General features: G+C 39.7%; 2 protein-coding genes across 3 annotated transcripts in view; one reads left to right on the plus strand and one right to left on the minus strand.

Moving 5' to 3' along the window:
* cntnap2a (contactin associated protein 2a) overlaps positions 1-23,113 on the plus strand; it is a 443,305-nt gene that overhangs the window by 271,394 nt on the left and 148,798 nt on the right. The window contains exons 11-15 of the mRNA XM_085418525.1: positions 2,614-2,776; positions 12,017-12,123; positions 15,268-15,387; positions 16,213-16,328; positions 19,857-19,941. Of these exons, the coding sequence (XP_085274651.1) occupies positions 2,614-2,776; positions 12,017-12,123; positions 15,268-15,387; positions 16,213-16,328; positions 19,857-19,941 (591 nt within the window). The remainder of the gene's footprint in view (positions 1-2,613; positions 2,777-12,016; positions 12,124-15,267; positions 15,388-16,212; positions 16,329-19,856; positions 19,942-23,113) is intronic.
* On the minus strand, positions 3,951-7,091 carry LOC146662093 (uncharacterized). Of its 2 annotated transcripts, XM_085418527.1 has the most exons (4): positions 6,537-7,091; positions 5,716-5,833; positions 5,434-5,602; positions 3,977-4,922 (listed from the first exon to the last, which is right to left on the minus strand). In XM_085418527.1, exons 2-4 carry the CDS (start codon positions 5,798-5,800, stop codon positions 4,823-4,825), a joined length of 354 nt encoding a protein of 117 aa, XP_085274653.1. In that variant the 5' UTR covers positions 5,801-5,833; positions 6,537-7,091; the 3' UTR covers positions 3,977-4,822. The 2 variants fall into 2 exon arrangements, with proteins under 2 accessions (XP_085274652.1, XP_085274653.1); XM_085418526.1 differs by lacking the exon at positions 6,537-7,091 and having other exon boundaries at positions 3,951-4,922; positions 5,716-6,508.

Raw genomic sequence — 23,113 nt, forward strand, 5'->3', positions numbered from 1 at the left:
TGACTCATCATGACAAAAGTCCTACAGTTGCTTTCCCATTACTACACATAGACTGTACACTATGACACAGTATATTTTTTGACCTTCTTGAAACACAGCATTGTAGCCCTCCAGTGCTTTCTTTTGGTCATTTTAGCATCTTAAGTTCTTGCGGTAACTTGTAATGAATAGCACATTTTCAGCCATGCGTCTTGCATGCCGTTCCTTTTACATCCTACCTTTACATCCTAAGGCTTGTGATGAATAAGACATGACACTCTGGCAACCACATTTATCAAAGTGCAGTCCACGTGCTGCATGTGCATCTTGTGTCATTTTGTGTAAGTGCAAACAGTTCTGTTTACGTGCATATCAGCTAAGGTGCCAAATGATTTTATTGACATGAGTTTTGTTTGATATTAATGCGAGTTATGTTTGTTTGGGAGTGCTCTGAGGACTTTTTTGGACACTTAGGGTAAATTGCTGAGGGACAAACTGCAGCAGGTGGTCAGGAGATAAGCATTTTCCTTTCCGGGAGTGCATTCTTGGTTTTGTGTGAAATTACATATTGTGTTTGGCAATAGTTCTTGTCTCTTCTGAATATATTCTAGAGTTACATCCTTGGAATATTTGTTTAATAATTTACCTCTGAGCATATTGGCAGATTTCCAACCTACCTCTTCCGGAAGCAGACACATACCTCTAAATGTAATGGGATTTGGAAACATAGCCTGGGAGCCAGCCGTGCACAGGTAGAAGAAAGCTGGTGCTGGTCTTTCCAGTGTGTGTTGTAAGACGAGCTCTTTAGGCCCAACAGGGGGATTGTGATAGTGTGCCAACAAGACTGCAGGGGGTTATTGCTGTTGTTCCACATTCTGAACAGTTATAAGAAACAGAGTTCTTCTGTTTGTAGTAATACTGCAAATTAAAGCAAAGAATGACATTGAAATTAGAGAGAAATAAGTACTGCTTATTCTTATCTAGAATTTAGATTAGAAGATCGATTGAGGTATGGTGATGCATTTGCTTTGCTTCCAGCAATTGTTTTGTCTTTGTTGGACTTTCTACTAACAGCGGTCTGAATCTTGAACTTTGTGTGAGTATATCTGCATTACATTCATACAGTGATACATATTTTAAAATCATCCATCCATCCATCCATTCGCTTCCACTTATCCTTTTCAGGGTCGCGGGGGGCGCTGGAGCCTATCCCAGCTGTCATAGGGCGAGAGGCGGGGTACACCCTGGACAGGTCGCCAGTCTGTCGCAGGGCCAACACACAGGGACAGACAACCATTCGCACTCACATTCGCTGGCTTTCATGGCCGAGCAACATACATACATCCACCCATAGCTTCATGCATGGTGCCACTCATTCTGCCAAACTGTCAGGATAGCTGGATTTCCTTTGCATTTATAAGCTATCCACAGGACACAAAGTGCTGCCAGCCAGCTGCAGTCTGCTCTGTTTCCCATCTTCTCTTCCTTTTCTATCTCCCTCTCTGTCTTTCTCTCTCTCTCTGTCTTTCTCCCTGGAAAAAAAAAAAAAAAAAACACCAGGCAGGTGTGGCAGGAAAAGAGACAGATGGCAAGGATGACAGGAGAAACTTTTTGGAAGGAGGAGATGAAAATCAAAAGATGTGAAGAACAGGATGAATCCAGCAAACGTGCACACACATACCCTTATACATACTGTTTACTTTCTACTGTTTTATATGCTTTGTGTCAGGGACATAAACTACAATTATGTCGATGTATACACACACATACACACACACACACCCAGTGCACACGCCTTGTATAATAAGTCTCTTTGATGCTTTGGCCTTGAAGCTGATAGGCATGCTGGAGAGTGTGACAGCTTATATCATCACGATGATGGAGATGTCATTGAGCGGTTGTGTTTTATGAGTGACCCGTGTGCTGTTGGACTGCCTGTGCTCTGTAGATTTACACTCCTATACTGTATGCTGTGCAACTATTATACACAAAGCACGGAGGCAGATTTAAACATGTAGAAGACATGCATGTAGAGTACATGTAAACCTGTCATATATCAGTGAAGTTTTGTAAAAGATAAAGAATGTTCAAAAAATACACACAGGTGTATAGTTTTGTCCTAGCCTTGTCCCCTCTTCAGTCAAGGCCCAGTGAAACCTCTGGACGGGCCATTGACTCCTGTACCTCATAAACGTACAGTATAGAGTAAAATCTGTATGTCCTCTAGCCTACTGCAGTCTTAGCACCAGCATTAAGTCTAATGGGCCTTGCGGATAAGCTCTAAAACAAGACAAGCGATGAAGGTTCATGGTTTTAAAAAAGGGGACAATAACCATTCACTGGCCAGGTGTGTTGTTGCTCATCAAGGATAATGTCACTGTCTTCTTTTCATGGTGTGTTTTAAATCGTGAGATTGCAGGGAGAGCATAATAGGATTCTTTCAATCTCCCACTTCTTTCATTTCACTATTAAAACAAGCTTTTATGCATCCCTTTGTTTCTGTTCCTTCTCAAAAATAGTTACAGCATTTTTTCCACTTCCAACTATCTGTAATTGTCAGCAGAAAATTGCCATTTTTTTATGTAACAATGTTTTACTTTCTTTTCTTTTGTTTGTTTCTTGTATGGGTTCCAGGTTATTTTCTGCAAACACTGTTTCCACCAACCCAGCGTTCGTTTCAAGGCTGCATGCAAGCAGTCTTAGTTGATGACCAACCTGCTGATCTACATGCTGTGGAGAAAGGCACTGTGGGAGCTTTTGAGAATGTCAGCCTGGACATGTGTGCAATCATAGACAGGTAAGAGTGGGTCAGGCATGGGCAGAGGACAAAAGCAATGATTGATATAAATCAACTGGTTTTAAATAGGAAGAATCATATACTAGACAAGAGCGCCATGTGGAGTCTTTGAATTTCGATCCAGAGACTTATAGCACAAACATCCACTTGTCTGTTTGAATCAACAAGTATGTGAGTGTATTGCTGTCTCCTATCTGCTTGTCAGATATAGTTGATGGGGAAAATTACAGTGCAAGGAGGTGTGTATTTTATCAGTGGAAAACATTGAACAATCTTAATCAAACATCAAAAATGAGCCATGCAGTTCGGTTTTATTGCCAAGGATACCAGACATGGAAATTCTGCACAGCACCTCCCAATGTTGGCTCACTGTAAGCATTCATTAAACTTGTTGACATTTCAATTTATTTCCTTGTCATGGACTAGACAAACACATTGGAATGGATTCGCCATACATGCAGTCACCCATGCAACATTTGCCTGCATTGATGCCTGTGTGCAAAACCATTTAAACTTTGAGGACACGTTTAATCCCGGTGGTGTTAGTCACGTATTATTTAGTGATTTGTCTTCAGGTGAGGTTTGTCAATGACCTTCATCGATATCCTTGGTGAGCGAAGAAGACACCAAGTACCCCTGCTTGATTGTGATCAATTTAGGTTCGCCACAAGTGGTCTGACTGGCTGGGAATCTTGAGTTCAGACAACTGCTTGGGCACACACTTACACAGGCAGACTCATCAGAAAATCCTGTTTAAGTCAGTGTTGTCATTTTGCATTTGCATTTTCAGATAATGTTTCTATTAAAGTGTTTGTGGCAGTTTAGGCCACCTAGTTTATAACTCTAGTCAAAAAATCCTTTTTGTGCCCTACTCTCCTCCAATAATGAATGAAATGTATTGTATTTGTTCATATTGTGTTTATTCTTACAGTGTACCTGGAGGGGGTCAGGAGGAGGGGCTCTGTGAGGCAGAGTATGACACAGTATGTGTCATACCTACACTGTAAAAAAAAACGTGCTGTTTTTACAGGAAAACCCTGGCAGCTGGGGTTACCAGGGACTTCCTGTAAAAACGCTTTACAGATGCAACTTGTAAATTGATTTACAGTGAATGAATCTCAGATTAAAACTGTTAAATCTACAGGAAAAAGAAGTTAATTTCACACATAGATGTGATATATAAATACACTATTTCCTGTATCTTTTACAAGTAATAAATGCTTTTTGTGGATCCATAAACTGCAAAATTAACAGGGAAATATCGTACAAAGAACTAATTTAAAATGGTAGAACTACGGTGAAACTGTGCATATTAAATGGAGCTGCTCTGTAAATTATACATAAAATCTATGCTGAATATTATATGTTTTAATGTAAAATTTTAACCATAACCCAGCAAATTTCTTACTGCTACGCCTACACCCAAACATGCAAAAATACACATGAGAAAACACAAGAGAGGAAAATATCACTTTTGGGAAATTTATTTTGCAGCCACATTAGCAAAATGACAGCAAATGGATCCATTTTTCCAACTAACACAATATGCAAGGCACACAGCAACTACACAATTCAATCAAAATATAGGCTATAAAAGCTGTGGAACATTCCTGCAAAGCAAGAACCATGTTCATGAAACAAGCATTTGTTAGACCCTCCACCAGAAAAAGTTAAATAACCTGTTAAGACTTTAAAACAAAAAACACATATTGTGCCAAAAATGATCATAATCACCGTGCAACGCAACACGCACCCTGCTGTCACCACAACCATGGCCCTGGTCAGAAAACATCAGCAAAACCACGTGGTGAAACAAACCTACACATGTGGTCTAGAAACACTGCAGTAGCAGCATGTTGTTTTTTTTCTTTTCTTATGTAAATAAAGAACATTCCTACAAAGAAAGAACATCTTCATGAATTGGCTTCATGCATTCGACCAGTAAAAGGTTCCAGTACACATTGTGGAACAAAATTAACAAAGTAAAACTAACAGTCCACAGAGAGTCAAGATTTAGGCTTAGCGCCACTCGTGGTCGGCGAGATCCTAAATCAGGGTGAGGACTCGAGGGTTCACACTGAGACGACGCTTTGAGTTTTTGTTCTCTACTTTGGTTCCTTTTTCTGGGTTTATGGAGAAGAAACACCTGTAAAATAACAATCATATAAAAGTTTATTAAGCATTTTTATAATTGATCAGTTAAAATACACATACAAAGTAAGTAAAAATTAAGTATATACATATATATACAGTCATGGCCATGACCACGTTCAAGACAAAGTATAACCAAAATGCTGTGGGGAAGTGAACAATGCATGGTCAAAAGTATTGGCACCCTTCACGAGTGTCTTCTGCAGTGATATGTCACACTTTAGCATTGTTAAAATCCAAAGCAAAGGTTATAGGTAGTCAGACGTCAGTTGACGCTTGGTCTAGCCCTGAGTCTCGGCCAGGCTTGGACCCAGATTCAGACTGTTAATGTATTTTAAAAAACCAAACAAACAAAAAAAACAACAACAAAAAACAGAAAAAACAACTGAAACCGGCTCCAAAGCCGACCGAGACTCAGAGCCAGACCTGGACTCGAACCACATCAAAGCCAGACTCCAGATCCCAGAGTCTCAGTTATGAGAAATAACAAAGCCATATTTGTTCACCTCTGAAGAAACTCTAAAGTGGAAGCCAGCTCAGATGGATAATGGATGTTGAAATTGTAGTAGCTCCCGAACATGAGGCACAGTGCAGAAATGAAGGAGGATATGTTTGTGCTGACGAGGTGCCGATCAACACTCAGCATGTATCTTCTTGAGGAATAGCAGGACTGTCCTGTGAAGAAATTATTTAACAGGTTATATCAATAAACACGGCAGTCACATGACATTCTATAAAAAATGCACTTAAAAAAAAAAGAGAGAGAGAGAGCTATGAAACAGACTTACCACACATGATAATAGTGGGTGTCAGAGGCACTTGCTCCAGTTGTACCTCATCTGCCAGACATGTATCTTCAACACAGAGAAGCATGGACTCCTCCTTCTCTTCAAAGTAGCTGAGTAGCTGTTTAAGGTAAAAGAGACACATGTTTCTGAGATAAGAATGACTATCCTTCTCTGGCATATCACTGGCTGAACTAGCAGATGCCATGGTTTCATGTGTGTTTTCTGAATATTCTGTACTGTCATTTGGGGGCTGAGGACGAGATTCCTTGTACATGTCATCAATACCATCTGGGGAACAAGCTTTATGCTTCCTACACATGTGAGAAGTAAATGATGACTTTTTTGTAAACATATGCTTACAACCACTTACTGGACATGACACAGACCTGCCCCCTGCAATATGATCATTTAAGTGAGACACTAGCTCTTTCACTGTTTGAAAATGGCAGGCACATAATGAAACTGCACATTTTAAATCTGCAACAAGAGCTTTAGGAGTAGCTTGAAGTGCAGGTGCATTGTGCACACGATAAAAATGCCCCTTGAAAGCAGAGTACGTGGTGAATGTTTGGCTGCAATTGGCGCCAACACATTTAAAAATACAACAAGGCTCATTCTTATGCACTCTGCAATGTAGTACATAGCCTCTTAATGTGACCAATACCTTTTTACAAAAGACGCAGATGATCATTTTTAGTATTTCTAAAGTTTGCCTGTGCTTTTCAGCTGAACTAGCATGCTAGCGCTAGGTTATGAGCCTTGGTCTAAATATCAACTGGTGCTTTTATCTCGAAAAAACGTCGCCAAGATATTGAACTTACCGTGCAGACTTTCTGACGAACAAACACAGATCCTCAAAAAACACTTGAAATCGTATGTTTGTAATTTGTCCTAACAACGTAGTTGCTGAAAGTTCGATGTTTTCTTCTCCCGTCTTCTCTCTCGTGCTGGCTCGTTAGCTATAGTCGTGAACTAGGCGCTCTTCTCCTCCCGCCCTCACGTCATTATCCAATCAGAGACGAGCTTCAGATGCACATTCAAAATTAGGCGCGCTCAGTGCAACTGTGAGTGGCCTGAAGTAGCTTACAGCTCTGTGGAGATGAGGCACCATAGAGATCCTATGGGAGGCACTGTAAGTTTGTTTAGCCTTTAATAATGAGACATTGCTGACCTAACCCAAAAAAGTATTCTAGTCTAAGTATCACATTGCAATTAAAAGAAACATAAAGAATACAAGCATTATGACAGAAGCATTACTTAGTCGTTAAATAATAATTTCTTATTGGTTACCCTACAATAGGCTGCAAATGATTTAAGAAAAAAACATGATGTAAACAATTTTAATTGTATATTTTTATATAGCCTATAAATGGAGAGGCAACCTCTCAGGTTCACAATGACATCTTCTGTGAAAACATTTTTATTAGTCCAATCCATGACTGTGCATCATTTCATGAATCATGTTAAAAGTAGGCCCAGTACATCCATGCAGTTGTAAAGTGACTTACATATACGTCATGTGTTTTTAAGAAAAACTGACTAAAACTGTGATTTTTACAGTATTTGCATGTCAAATTAACATGATTGTTTGATTATGAGTATTACGGTGTTTCACTGTTTTTATTCACAGTATTTGTAGTTTTAACCAATAAATTTGATTATAATCACACATTCATGTTGTAAATATAACAGGAACATTCTGTTTAAAGGTTTACAATAATTCACTGTGATCGAAACAGGAAAGTTGTGTTTTGGGGTTTACTATACATTTCTGTAGGGGTTTTACATGGTTTTTATGTCAATTTCACTGCCCTTTTTTACAGTGTAATATGAATGATAATAATAATTTTGATTTGAAATGTCATCCAGTAAATAGCAAAATGCTTACAAAGTCAAAATTTGCATTTTGACTCTGTTTGACTCTGTTTTGCATTGTGCTGTGCAATCAAATGCTCAATTTAGAGGTGCTAATTGACTGAGTCAGCCAGAAGACTGCGTTATTATGTTTTAATTTGATCAAATGTTACTCACCATTGTTACAATTTCACTTCAACAGAATACTGATGCTGTTTATTTTGTGCAATTCTGTGCAACTGCCTCTATGTGACGTACACTATACTGTACGGAGGAAACGATCACAAAGATGAGTGACCGAGAGTGTTACAGACCACTGGAAGTTGGCTTCCTGCTGCTGCATATTGAAAATGCAATAGCAGATGTGCTGACAGTTCTCCAGAAAACTTCTGCCTTCACAGGTGGAGAAAAAAAAAACTGTCCATGGCCAAAAAACTTTATTTTGGACGTGAACTAACACAGAAGTTTCCAAATTTAATGAAACTATCCTACTCTCTGTGCTCCCAGTATTGCCCAAGTCTATTACTTCAAATGTTTTGTATAAGCCCTGCAGTACTTGAGGTGGGCCTTGTTCTGCCATGGAAGATGAATGGGTGCACTGTTACCATCTAACTAATCAGAATGTCTTTGAAGGCAGTTCAATAGCCCTGTCTGACCTCCCTTTGATCAATGCCGTTCCACTGTGAGATTGTGTTTAGGGTGAGATAGTGGAAGAAACAGAAACTACACACAACCTAACAGACACACTCTCAGGTGGACACATAGCTATGCCCATGCAAATTCCCACAATGTCACTGTTGTTCTGTAATACTGCCGAGGCAATGAGTGCAGAGGCACATAAAACCACACACGCTCATAAATTTGCCGAAATGTCTTTTTTTTTTCCAGGAAAAAAAAAGCCGCATATATAGTTAGTATACTTGAGTGATCACAGCTTGCTGAGCATAATGTCTTTTGTGATTGTCAATTGCAACCCTCTGTGAAAGGCCCTTTGTCTGAACCTTGTTACACTGTAAAAACAAACTTTTAAAAATATACTCAACGAAATTGATGTAACAATTAACCCTAACCCTAATTAGTACACAATTTGTTAGGTGCGATCTACTCTATATTTGTACTCAAGCACAACACAAATAGGTCAAATCTACCTAACCTTTGTCGGTATGTTACACCACTACAAACCTTTTTAAAAAATGACTAACATTACCTCTGGATTGGAAATGCCTAGATTAAGTAGGAACATTAGGGAAATGTCTTGAAAATTAACAGAACAATGTTGCATTATCCATAACAAGAAGCATGCTGCAAAGATGTAACTGGAATTGAATCATGGATTTATTTATTTATTTCTTTTTGGAGCCTTGCAGAAAAGATTAGCACTAATGCTAGTGCTTTCATCATCAACATACCCTCTGCACCACTGATGAATAGACTTGTAGTCAAGACAAGACCAAGACAGACTGAGTCAAGACAAAGACAAAGTCGAGACCGAGACAAAAAAGCCAGATGCTGCTTCGTTTACGGGTGTCAGGCATATTTATGTGTTTTTGCGATGCACTCGCACAGCCCTCCTCACCACTGTCTACTGTCTCACTCACTTACTGAGAGGACAGACGCACACTCCACTTAACTGTCGCGTCTCTCCCTCTGTTTTTCATATAATGATATTATCCTATATCCTCGCATGTGACTGGCCACAATATGGAGGGATTGGAGCATAGCTGAGCCACTGTGTGAGAGCTGCGCAGCAAAAGGAAATTAACTGTGCGTGGGGCTGCACGGCGTCAAAGCTTTAGCGCAGTAAGCTCGTTAACTTGAAGTTAACTCTACTTGGACAAACTGCCCGAAATGCGCTGACAGAAACATTTCAGGGAATTTGAGTCATTCTGCACTCCAGATGCGTTACTTGCATTAAAAATGTGCTGTGCAATCTAGTGTCACACTAGAATGTTTGTTTTTCACAGCTTTTAGACTGCCACAGGGTCGATTTTGTACATAGCCAAATGCTTGTCAAATATTTTGTAGCCTAGCAGACAGGCAGGATTTTTATTTATTTTATTTATTTCATTTTTTTACAGCACATGCTGTCCCCCTCGTTTTCCAAGTACACTGAGTCCAAATGTACAAAGAAATCCAAAGATGGCCACAATTATAACCCCCTCTGCTGTCAGTGAAGCTATCCTATGTTATGTGAACAAGGCCAAAGTAGTATGTCACTTTCATCAGTATTGTGTGCACAACAGCAGTAATCATCATGTCCAGCTCCAGAGGTGGAATATTTGTGCTGCTTAACTGCCCGACAGCCAGTGAGGCTGGAGAAGAACTCAGAATTTTAAAGGACCCCTGCAGCTTTTACGAGTCAGTGTTTGTTTGTCCTCCAGCTCGCTTTCCTGCTAACACCATTTTATTACATTCAAGTAAGCAGACTTAAAAATTCTAATCGCATAACTCATACATGACTGTGTGTGTGGAAAACCCCGCTTTAAGCCTCCCGTGCCTCGGGATCCATCCCCACAGGCCTGCAGGCAGATCAAACCACAGAACTTTGATGTGCTCGGGATTTGGGTTGGTATTCAAATTTTAACAAGAAAAACTGTGATGTCTTAACTGCTGTGTGCTCAGTGCTGTGTTCACACTCTGTTTACTTCCATCTGTGAATATAGAGACTAAATTTTAACAATAACAATATGCTTTATGTTAAGAAACCTAAGATGGAACACTGAGATTCAGCATCATTAGCAGGTCTGTCGCCTCGTGCACTCAATAATCAATGATGTTTCATTTTAGTATAGGCAGACACACACTTCAGTAGTCACTGACAGTCTCACTTTATTTAGTCGCACATGGTCCGATTAAAACTGAGTTATTCCTGATTGTTTACAGTTAGCCAAGGTCACCAGTAGATCCTGCATTTTCTTTCACTGACTGGGTGTCTTGGCACAAGTATTGCTGTGGGGGTGGGGGGGTATCAAGTGAAGGCATTACTTTCTTTCTTTTGTTCTTGTGAACACCTTGAATGGAAATGTTGACAGATTCATTGAACCTATCAAGCTAATAGCGACATCATTGGTTATGAAAAGAGTCCAAACAGGGAGAAAATATGTGGAAATTCAAAGAACGAAGGTTCTTTGCCGAGTTCTATTTTAAATTATTAGAAATTATCATCATGCTGACTGATATGTTTGAATGGTTTAGATCTTATCACTGGTTTTGTCCTTTTGAATCAGCTTTTTTACAGCATAAATATTTAGTATCCTTTGCCTGCAAAGGTATGTGTGGTAGTTTTCAAGGGCCTCGGGTCAGTGAAATCATAAAACTTACATTAATCTCAACTCATAGAATCACATTCTTTTATTATTATATTGTAAGACTTCTGTCTCAGATGAATAGGGATGCCACTCTGTCAGTCCTGTATTTCTTTAGATAGTAGCTACCTATAGTAATAGACTTCTAAAGAAAATCTCAATGTGGTCACAGTTCATGTAACCTACAAGTAATCACCTTTTAATGTATTTCCTTTCCTTTTCAACAAGTTAGATATAGTGCACCTTAACATTGTTTATCACAAAATTTAGATCATCTGTTATAAAAAAAAGTTTTTAATGAGATGTCTATATGGGCATACGCAAGTTTGTCACATTAAATTGTTAATTCGTCATATTACCATAGCCCAGAATATTCTGTTGTTCTATGAAAAGGAGCAAATTGCCAAAACAAAAAGCAAAGAAATTTTTTTGTTTGTTTGTTTGTTTTAAGAAAATAATCCACTCCTCTCTTCACAACCTAGCACCATATGACTCTGTAAGAGATCTGTTTCCAAGTCAGAGACTCGAGTGTATTTGTCCCATTGCTCAGCTGCGCATTAGAACAACTTCTTTTTTTTTCTTTTATAGTTAAGTTCAATTAAAGCTGGGAACAGAACTAAGAATCAGAATGGGATATCTTTTGTTTTGGAGAACAAAAATACTCTGGTGAGTTTGGGTCATTTTGAGAAAAGATTTGATAAATGGTCTGGCACTTACATGGCGCTTTTCTACTCAGTTGAGCACTCAAAGCGCTTTCTGGCTCAAGCCCCGTTCAGCTAATCACAGAACGGTTCATACAGTGTTTTATCGATGGCACACACTTTCTAACATCACACGCTGACTCATGGTACAAAAATGTTTGTAGTTAGAAAAGCTTTTGTTGAAGCTTTTATTGTTTTCTGATCAATAAGTTTTTTACCGTGATAAATTGCATTAAGTAACACAATGTGCTGTTGGATGGGTGCTATCATTAAAAAGTATCTATAAAAATCGATGTGCTTTCCTTTCAAAATAAGAACTCTTCTGAGTGACAGATATTGATCATTGAATGGTAGTGTATTTATTTATAAAGCAAGTTTTTAAAGCAACAAGTGTTGAAAACATTTCCTGTAAAAGTGCTATTGCTGTCCTCCTCTCTCTAGATGTATGCCCAATCATTGTGAACATGGTGGTCGGTGTAAACAGACCTGGGACAGCTTCAGCTGTACTTGTGATGGAACTGGATACACTGGAGCAACATGTCATACTTGTAAGTGTGTGTGTGTGTGTGTGTGTGTGTGTGTGTGTGTGTGTGTGTGTGTGTGTGTGTGTGTGTGTGTGTGTGGCAAGTTGTGTGTACAGTTGTTTGTTCTATTCATTTTTTGTTTCTTTGTGTTCCCGTCCGTGGAACAACACTTTAGGCCGCTCTGCTCTGCCTGTGTGTGTGCGTGTGCGTGTGTGTGCGTGTGTGTGTTTGATTTAGCCTTCCTCCATTCGAATTTGAGTGATTAAGCTGTTTGTTGGGTTTTTTTCAGCTCAAAGCCACAATTCTCATTAGAGGGACAGATGAACTTTTGAAGTATTCATGGGAATCAGGCTTTTCTGACGACACTGTGTGTTTTGTTCCGACAGAGAAAAAGGAATACGACCCAAAAAGCCCCATAACACAAAGAGAACAGAGTCGGAGAGAGCAAAGCGGGATTTTTTTAAAAATGCTTAACAATTTGAGAATGCCATCCCTCCTCCCATAAGCCTCAAAGACTGTTCTCTTTTAAGAGAAGGCAGATAAGTAAAGTTCTGGAAATAAATCTAAAAGAGCAGATTTAATATAATGGAAGTGTGAGAAAGCCAGAGGAATAAAGTGAGTGAAAAAGACATTTTTCAAATTTAGGCACTGCGGAGTTGGTCTAAGTAGGTAATAATGAATAGATCATAAAAAATACAGAAACAGATGAAGCAAGATGCACATCGAGAAATGTCTTTGTACGACTGCATCTCTCTATATGTGTGAATCTGTGTCCAAAATTGCATCCCTATTTACTATATACTTACTGTATCACATACACCTCTGAGTTTCTGGGGCTATATGGAAACGCTATGCAACCACATAGTGCTCTGCGATGCATTGTGCTGCATATGTGCCAAAATAACAGCTGCTGGTGATGATACATGAAAGAAACAAATGAGTAAACAAGGTGCTGACTTCACGCATGCCCTCTGAAAAAATTTGTCAAGGATTAGTTAGGAGTAATAAGAGACAGCCTAAGGCAGTAGTAACCTAGAAATGAAGGTCTCTGGTTTCCGGCTATAAAGGTGTGAGGCAAATCTGGAGACCTGCCAGTAAAGTGTGGGGAGAGAGAGTGAATGAGCAACTCTTTTCACTTCCTTAAAGAGCCGCTTCTTTGTCACGGACCTCTAAATAGTTTCTCTGGTGGAGCTTGTCGGTGGCAAAGTTGATGAAATGGAATGGACGGGCATTTATATAGTGCTTTTTCAGTCTTACTGACCACTCAAAGTGCTTTAGAGTAACAACCACATTTAAGCATGCATTCATACAGTGCTTTATTCTACATTTAAGCACCTTATTAACCCAACATGCACAAAGAAGCTGAGGTACCTTCAGACAGCACACATGGGTACAGGGCAAACCTTATGACCACCAGAATTACACTTCTCAACCTCTGGACTACGATGGCAGCATAAATAAAGAGTGAAACAAAACCATGGTGTAATTTGACGCCATGAAATGATTTAAAACATGTCACCAATTAAAGACCCAGGAGTGTGCAGTAGTGTCCCATCCTTTAGTGATTAGATACGTAATAGTCAATTAATGGAAGAATAAATATGTTTTAACCATATTCTGAGATAAAAACAATAACTGAATGGTTAATAACTTAAAAAAAAAAGAGTATACAGTTTTGAAAACTGCATTTTAGTTCATGCCAATTAAATACTTTGACTGTATTTTTTTGTCATTAAAAAATAAGCACAGGGGTTACCAGCATTTACAGCTTTTATGTTGATACTGCTATAAGCTCCTTTCCAAATCCTGCTAGTATTCCACTCTGATGGTAAATATATGCAGACATAATTTTTGGATTGACTTACTAAATATTCTAATTAAGTTCCCTCTGGAGAAATTTCTCTGAATTTCTCTGTACATTGAATCTTTCTGTTGTGGTACATAACACTGAAGAAGTCCTAGGAGAAATGCTGGCTATTAAACTACCATTGTATTAGAGCCTTTGCCAATGGCTTTGAGCCAGAACAGAAACATCAACCTCAACACTTCTCTTGATCCTTTGAGATTCCTCAGTACAGTTACATCCTCCCAACACTGGTTGTGGTTAACAAAAAGAGTCTCCTCTAATCAGAAAACCACCCTGCAAAACTGAGATCAATGAAGTAGTCGGAGAACATATAGAAAAGAAAAGGCTGAAAAATAAAGAAACTGCAGACAGAAATAAGGAGTTGATAGCAGGCAAACTAACAAAGAACTATTAACATATTGCAGGCTCTTTTTCTTTTTAAACTCATTGTTAAGCCTGTGAGGAGTCACACTTCAATCAAGAAAGTTTCACTTCAAGTCACGCTCGCAATTCACTTTGAAGTGTAATTCTTCCTGCTGTCCGCGTCCCTGTCTGTCTGTGTGTACGTCAACACAAACACAACATCAATATGTTGTCAGCTAGATTGCTCGAGTGTTAGGGAGAAGACGCCGCTCCTTGACAGGCACTGAATAGAGACAATGTGGTGAGCGAGGCAACCATATGAAATTGCCTTTTGGACGAAGGGGAAAATAAAAATAGGGGGGAAAAAAAGAAAGCAGCTTTGGAAACTGAGTTGCTATTTTAGGTCCATCGTGGATTTGGAAGCTTTAGTTGCTGAATTAGATAACAAAACAGAAATGTTACTCTAGCATTTGTCTATAGTATATTTTTGAGTGGCTTACTGTAGCCTCTTCTCTCGCACCAGCCTCAGGGCAAAAAGAAAAAAAGAAAAAACTGCCAATCTATGAACGCTTTTCTGTTTACGGGGAATCAACTGCTGATTTTGCTGGAAAGCCAGGCCTTAACACTGCCACCACCCACGGCCATTTTTTATTTTTATTTTTTATTTTTTTTTGCCTCATTGGTTAAGATTTATAAATAGGAAAAAAGTGTTTCCTCATCTGTCATCCATTCAACAGTTGTGCTCCTTTAAATATGGATGTTCCCCAGTGTCAGTGTATATCTCAACATGACGTGGTGTCACACTGAGTAGGTGTCAAACACAGACTTGTATTGTAAGCCTAATTTTGGGGAGGGGATGTATAGTGCGCTTGTTTTTTTTTGTGTTTTTCCTTTAATACCCATCCTCCTTCAACTGCTCATGTTTGCTCTCATTTTTCTTCACCCTTGCTCTGCTCCAGCGATCTATGAGCCTTCGTGTGAGGCCTACAAGCATTTGGGCAAGTCCTCCGATGCCTACTGGATCGACCCCGATGGCAGCGGACCTCTTGGCCCCTTCAAAGTTAACTGCAACATGACAGGTGTGTGTCTCCAGTGTGTGTTTGCGTGTGTGCCTTCCATACTGTCTAGCCCCAGTGACCTGTGAAAGGAAATAAACTCTGCAGCCTTAACCTGTTATATCTGTGGTTTCCATGGCAACATGTTCACAGTAACTGACATTTACTTCTGAAGCAGCAGCAAACACAGATACTGAGATGCACATGCACATCAAAACACACGCCACAAACATATACGCAACGAAGCTGTTATGCAACTCTAGGAGTGCTCTAAGGGTCTGTGTGACACTTCTTCTGTCACACACACCTGCACACTTCCATGAACACACACACACACACAGTGGAATAAGTAGATAGTCTGGAATAGCAGAGCATGGAGGCAGAGCAAAGGCGAGACTTTTAATGAAATGTCACTGCACTCCACTGGCTGGCCCCTTAGTCACGCTGAATAGCGCACTCACACACACCTCTGAAATGTTAAGAGTTTCACGCTCTCTCTCTCTCTCTCTCTCCCGCACACACACACCTCAGAAACCTGAACCACACACACACACACACACATTCCCTGACTGACAGTGTGAATGAACAAGGAGCTGTGTGAGTGACTGGTTCGTACTATAACAGGACAGAAGTGTCTATTAAATCCCGGAGTCTCATAGCTGTAACTTAGATTACACGGAAAGAACTTCACTGCCATGACAGCTAAACTGCACAACTCATGTGTTGCTATGTCTGCATGTGCGAATCGATTGCATGTGTAAAATTAAACGAACGATCAAATACGTTTCCTAGGTTTAAATTGCGCTATGGCTTGTTTTCATTTTGAATGTGTTTTGTCTATTTTCATAGAGGACAAAGTATGGACCACAGTGATGAACAACCTGCCTCCCAAAACCATAGTCACAGGCTCCAGCAGAAACAGACGGACCGTGTTACAGGTCAACTACAGTGCCTCAATGGACCAGGTAATGCACTTGAACACGTTAAGCATAGAAAGTGTTTTGTCTGCAAATAAGGCAAAAGTAGTATTATACTTAGGTTTAGAAGCCAAAAAATCTTTTTTTTTTTAAATGAAAAGGAATATATTATGAGATGGAAAAAAGGGTTTGGATTTGTTTGAATTGTAGCCCTCAGGCTATGGGCTTCTCCCTTAGTACATATTATGAACAATGAGAACCGTGAGGATTTTTTTACTGACTACTGCTAACATCTGTTTTGTTTTAGATGATTTTATCCCACCCTTTAAAAGCAAGCCTAATATGGTGCACGGCACACGTTACTCTGCTGTTGCTGACAGGACCATAGGGTTTCATTTTTGGGCTGTTTTCTCTGAGACCTCTGCTTGTGAGAAAGCAGCTGCATTTTCTTCTGTGATAGCAGTCTTCTTATTGTTTGCTGAAAAAAAAGCCCTTTATTTTTCCGACTACGCCTAAGTCACATGGACTTGAATTGGCATTAGCATTATGCATGCAGTGCGTGAATTAAAAAGTAGTGAAGCAGTTATAAAGCCACGTCTCTTTTCCCATGGCACAATACTGTATTTATTAAATGAATATGTGCAGAATAGTTCAATCATTACAACTAATCATTTATCATTTTTTTCTTGGCAAATACTAAATGTGCTTGTGGAGCTGTGCCTCGAGTTGTATGCAAATTGAAGTTTTCCCAGAGCTAATGTGTTCCCCAGCCTCTGTAATTTCTGGTTAAGTAAACATACAGGCAGCATGAATTTGGGATAGCTTGAGTTTTTACATATCAGTAGATACAGTGATTAGTGCAAGATAATTGAAAACTAAAAGGACACTTCATTGGTTATACTATCCCAGTGTCACATTCGACCCCCATTTTCCTTAAAAACTGTCTTAATTTCTTCATGTCTTAGATTTAACAAGTTGCTGGAAACATTCTCCCGAGATTTTGGTCCATATCGACATGATAGCATCACAAAGCTGCTGCATTTTGGCTGCACATCCATGATGTGAATTTCCCTTTCAATCACACCCCAAAGGTGCTCTATTGTACTGAGATCTGTGAAGGCCATTAGAGCACAGTGAACCAGACACCAGATTGAGATGATTTGAGCTATGTAACATAGTGTGTTTTACTGTTAGAAGCAGCCATTAGAAGACACTGTGGTCATAAATAGATAGGCATGGTCAGCAACAATACTCAGATAGGCACTTAGACACTGCAACACTTAGGCAACCATACGTACTTAAGACCCCAAAACTAGACAAGAAAACATGCATCATCATACCACTACTAGCCTAACTGCAAGGCAGTTGCTTTTATGTCATTCATTCTGGCACTACCGTCAAAATTTCTGTCACAGCAGAAATTGAGAATCATCACAGCAGGCAATGTTTTCCCAGCTTTCTTTTGTTCAACTCCTGAGTAGAGATGGCACGATACCACTTTTTTATGTCCGATATCATAAATTTGGATATCTGCCGATACCGATATGAATCCGATATAGTGTGTTTTTTAATCAATAAAACTGTTTTTTAAATATCTTGCTGCTTTTTGTATAAGTTCAAACTCAAGTTAAAAAAAACAAACACTAAAGCTATTCTATGCAAAAAATACAATGCACCGAAAATATTTCATAGTTCAGCAATATCAGTCTCTCTGATCAACCTAGTAAACTTAACCTACACCATCCTCCCTATTCTGGTATTTTAAAGAGTAAGCAACCAAACTAATAGGGTTGTAAAATAGGGAACCACCCTCCACCTCATGATGCTTAACTTTAATTTGATGCAGTGTGAAAAAAAATGCACAGAAATCAATTATTTTCAAGAATAATTAAATAGATTCAACATCTTTCTTCAACAGAATTGCAGACTGCACAGATGGTACCTTCCCAAAGGAAAAAGTACTATAGCTTTACTAGGGTATATTAGACTTAATAATTACTATGTACAGTAATGGACTTCTATACATTTTACATCAGATTAAAACTATGGGTGTAAGATTCGGATAATTATTTATTAAAAGCGAGACATTTTAAATGAGAATAAGAAAGAAAAGTATGTTTTTGTGCCCCCTTTTCCCTGTTCATGCCCTATCGGCCCCCCTGGCTAAACTTTGCTAGATCCGCTCCTGCACAGTTACCAGCCGTCAGCTACGTAGAAAAGGATCCTGGTGTACAAAGTAATATTAAAGAAATTGTAACAACAGCTTAGTATCGGGCCGATACCGATACGTAATATCAGATCGGTCCATCTCTACTCCTGAGCCCATGAGAATTGTAGCCTCAGTTTCCAGTTCCTGTCTTGACAGCAGTGATACACAGTGTGGTCACTTCAAAGATGACCTCTGCCAACAACAAGGTGGCAGGCCATCTTGATCATGTCATACCTAAATGCACTGAGATGCTGCCATGTGACTGGCTGATTAGATGTTTGCATTAGCCAGCAGTTGAACAGATCCACCTAATGAAATGAAATGAAATTTCTGCATGGTGTTTGTAATGATCTCACACACACAGGATGGTCTTTCACTACAGTAACATTTCAAGCATTTCTTAGCTCAGAGTATTATTTATATTTTTTCAAAGCTGCTCCCAACTTGTTACTTTTCGACAGTCAAAAGACTGGGTTAGTATCATATCAATGTGCCAGGTTAATACTGTGAAGGGTCATACTTTAAATGAAGCCAAATTGTCTTCTAAAACTTTTTTGGTTCCTAAACAAACTGAAGCAAAAATTGAAAGTGAAAACAAAGTCACACAAACACACTGAGCCCCCAAATGGGAGACAAACCACGGTCTTCTGACTGACAGAGCTGTAACTTCCAACCTCCAAATGCGGATTTTGTTCCTCTTTAAGAGGATTGTTATCGCTCGGCCTCTGCTGTTCCTGCAGCTGGTGCTTCAAAGCACTGACAGCAGAGGTCCTGGGTTTAGAACACAGTGAGCATTTATGCTGCAGCACAGTTTTTCTTCTGTTTTGACAAAGTTACTAACTTTATGATCGCAGTATAATACAGCCAGAGCTACAGCACTTCACGCATTCAGCCAGTCTTTCAAACATACTGCGATATACTAACATAAAAAGTGTCCATCATCATCCCCTCATCACCTGCCTGCTGTGCTTCACCCACACACAGTTCAGACTACCTAAATCTCTTCTCACACTCAAGAGTCAATATCTTAATCTTTCTGGTGAGTGATTACAGATTGCAGTTGTCACTCACAGTCAAAAGAAAACTGTGTGTGTGAAGTTTAAAGGAACCCCAATGGGAAGAGACTGCAGGATGACTATGACATTACATGGTTTGAGAAGCATATCCATCAAATTACGTTATTTCATAATTTGTAGTGGCCGCTTATTCCATTTTCAGCTTCTCGGAGTCACAGAAGGCAAAAATTAAAACAACTTTAGAGTGTGCTTTCTTTCGTTTCACAGCTCAGTAATTTGTTCTTACATGAAACGGGCCTGTCTGGTCGAAGAAGATAAAATGAAAATACATATCCCTGCTTGTGTTTTCAGGTGACAGCCATCACCACCAGTGCAGAATACTGTGAGCAGCAAATCGCCTACAGCTGTCGCATGTCCAGACTCCTCAACACTCCAGGTAAAGGCTGAGGATGGCATCTTTATTCACCGCTGACTCAAACATGGGTAGACAGTGCTGACACAGATAGGAGGTTTGGTTTTCACCACATAGTCAACCTTTGATGGAAAATTCATAACATATAAAAACACAGTCTTCCCGTCTGCTTCTGTCTGAGGATTCTGTGTATGGGAGACTGAAGATTGTTTTATTAGGGCTCTTTATGAGTGTCAAAATCATGGGGGATTTAAGGACATGGCCTTTGCTAGATCTGATTATAGACCTGTTACAGATTTTCTACTAACATCACCAAAACAGAAATTACAAATATATTTTAAAAAATGGTTTACCACCCCACAGGCTGAATACCAGACATTTGCAGTATTTATGCCAAGGAGCTTTAAAGCTTTTCTGGTGACTGGTTGCTGTCCAGCACCATGGCAAGATACCCTTCATTGGCTTTCCCCATGTGTATGTTTGAACCGTTGCCTGCATCCTTGTTTTTAGCCACCAACAGAACTACACACGATACAACTGAAGCAGACCTCTGAAAATGAGTTGTGTTCTGGCTTTGCTCATTCTGACTAGATTAACTTGGATTACACACATTTGCATTCGATTTGTTTGGACTGAGTCAGTTTGGCTGTGGTTTGCCTGAGCAAGGCCTGGTAGGGTTTTGTGTCAGTTTGGTTTATATTAGTTAGGCTGGCGGTTGTTTAAGGTTTGTCGTGGATTAGATACATTTGATTTGTGTTATGGTTCGGTTTAGCCGTGTGTGAATGGCTTAAACAGCTAAAACGCCTCTACGCAACAAGAGGAGGGCTCATAGCTGTGCAGCTGTCTCTGGTGGTGACAGAGGCATGTTTGTGTTTAGTCTAATATCTCACTGGGTTTGTGTGTTTGTCTGTGTATGTGTGTGTGCGTGTGTGTGTGTGTGTGCATCCTCATGCATGTGTGTGGGTGTGCATGGTATTGTTCACAGAGCATTTGTTTTTGTTTAAATTTTTTTACTACAAGAATTACAAGCTTGCTGTCGGAACAGCTTTCTATTTAGAATTTCCCTCTGTTTCCTAACACACACACACACACGCACACACACACACACACACACACACACACACACACACACACACACACACACACACACACACACACACACACACACATTTATATTTGTGCACCATGACACACCTTAGGGAATAGCTTCATAAAGACAAGACACTCCTAGCAATTAAAGTGAGACAAGACAGAAAGAGACTGAGATAGGAGTAGAGGATGGCGAGTTCATTTGATGTGTGTGTGTGTGTGTGTGTGTGTGTGTGTGTGTGTGTGTGTGTGTGTGTGTGTGTGTGTGTGTGTGTGTGTGTGTGTGTGTGTGTGTGTGTGTGTGTGTTGATGCGTATATTTGTGTCCATGGTCCTTGATTGACTGAGTGGGAATAAAGCAAAAGGTGGTTAGTAATAGTTGGGTATTAGTGCAGCAGACCAAAACTTTGCAATTAACTTCCACTCCTCTCTGAGATTGCACCTCCATCTACAAATATGGTATCCGCATACTCGCGCATACACAAACCCATGCTTTGTTAAAATTCCTCTTTTTCTTTTTAACTCTCAAGCCCTCTGTGGCGTGTACACACATACCCTGCCACAGCCACACACAGACAGCCAGTAACTAGTTTACTCCTAATTCAGTACCTTGCAAGTTAGGGGAAATCCAATTACTAGTCTAGAATGACAGAGAAAGCAGGACCAGGAAAAATCATTTACCCAAAAATATGCTTCATAAATTAGCTGTCAGCTTTCATCAAATTACACTGTCAACAGCATTTCCACTGTGAACCACAAGCACACACGCACGCGTCACTATACACACTTGCTACTCTTCCACTTCCACTTTTTTCCCATCCAGATCTCATCTATTAGACTAGGGTTGGCATTTTGGAGCTAAACGAACCGTTAAATGGGAATTATATTCTGCCACCAGTGACACCCTTAATTTGAATCCTTGGCAGTAATTGTTCTAATTGCCTGACCCCTTTCTCACCTCCTGCACCTATTCTGTCCTTTTTATCATTTTTTATCACCTCTCTCTCTCGCACTCAAACATCCACAAATTCCTTCTCGCTCTCGAACGCTCACTCGATGGCACGATTGGGAGATCCAATAATCGGGGACCTCGATGCTGATGTGTACAGTAACACGCAAAGAAACACGCGCACACAAGTACATAGAGAAAAGCAATATTTTCCTTCTCTTTCCTTCGGTCCTTCTTCAGTGTCATTTTCCCTCTCCCCACTGCTCCCTATAATCTTCTGCATGCACATTTATCAATTTCTAGCTATCTATTCTCTCCTCTTCCTTCACTCTTATCTCCCCTATTCTCTCATTGTTCTCCCCCCTCCTCCAATTTAACATCTCAAGTCTCCATTTTTGCCTCATTCTCATTCTTCACCTCCACTTTTACCTCACGGTATTGTCTCCCTCTCTCTTTAAAACCACTTTTCCCATCATCCTACCTCTCTGCCCTGGTCTTCGCACTCACGCCGTTGAACACTTTTCCCATTAGTGTTAGAATCACAGCTTTTAGATAAGAATTAGCGCCCTTCACTAATGATTTAGTATCATCAGTACTCCCTTCACCGCAAACAATCTGTAAACAAGCGAAAGAGCAAGGCTCGCACAAACAAGCCTTTGTGTAGATGCAAACATGGATAAAAACACACATCCATAATTCCCTCTGATACACACCCTCACACCTACAAAGGAGTTTAGATAAAGCGTTTTTGCTGAAGTGTGTTGTTGCTGCACAGCTGTCCTTAACTTACAAAGCATTTTCATTCCCTTGTTTTTCTAGTGCCTTTGCTCCTTCATCAGCTTGTGTCCTTGAAGTAACCCATTACAGTTCCCAGCAAATCTTACAGTTTGTATATTTAGTATTAGATTGCTTGTTTATTGTCATCAACACCCATCGGCTCAAACATCTGATAAGAACAATTGCTAAACATTTCATTGTAAACCAGACCGAATGTGGCATCTTTTTTTTAAGATAAGTACAAATGTTTACAGTTTTCTTCCTTTCTGTAATATCTGCAAGGGCAACCACAGTTAAGATAAGGTTAAGGTTATCATGAGTGTTTGTGTTTTTCTTTTTTCCTTTTTTTTGATTGAGACCTCGATTTTATGAGGTTTCGGGG

Source organism: Rhamphochromis longiceps, linkage group LG9, assembly GCF_057381845.1.
Source record: "Rhamphochromis longiceps isolate RC_006_pf linkage group LG9, R_longiceps_female_GT1.1, whole genome shotgun sequence".
Classification (NCBI taxonomy): Eukaryota; Metazoa; Chordata; class Actinopteri; order Cichliformes; family Cichlidae; genus Rhamphochromis; species Rhamphochromis longiceps.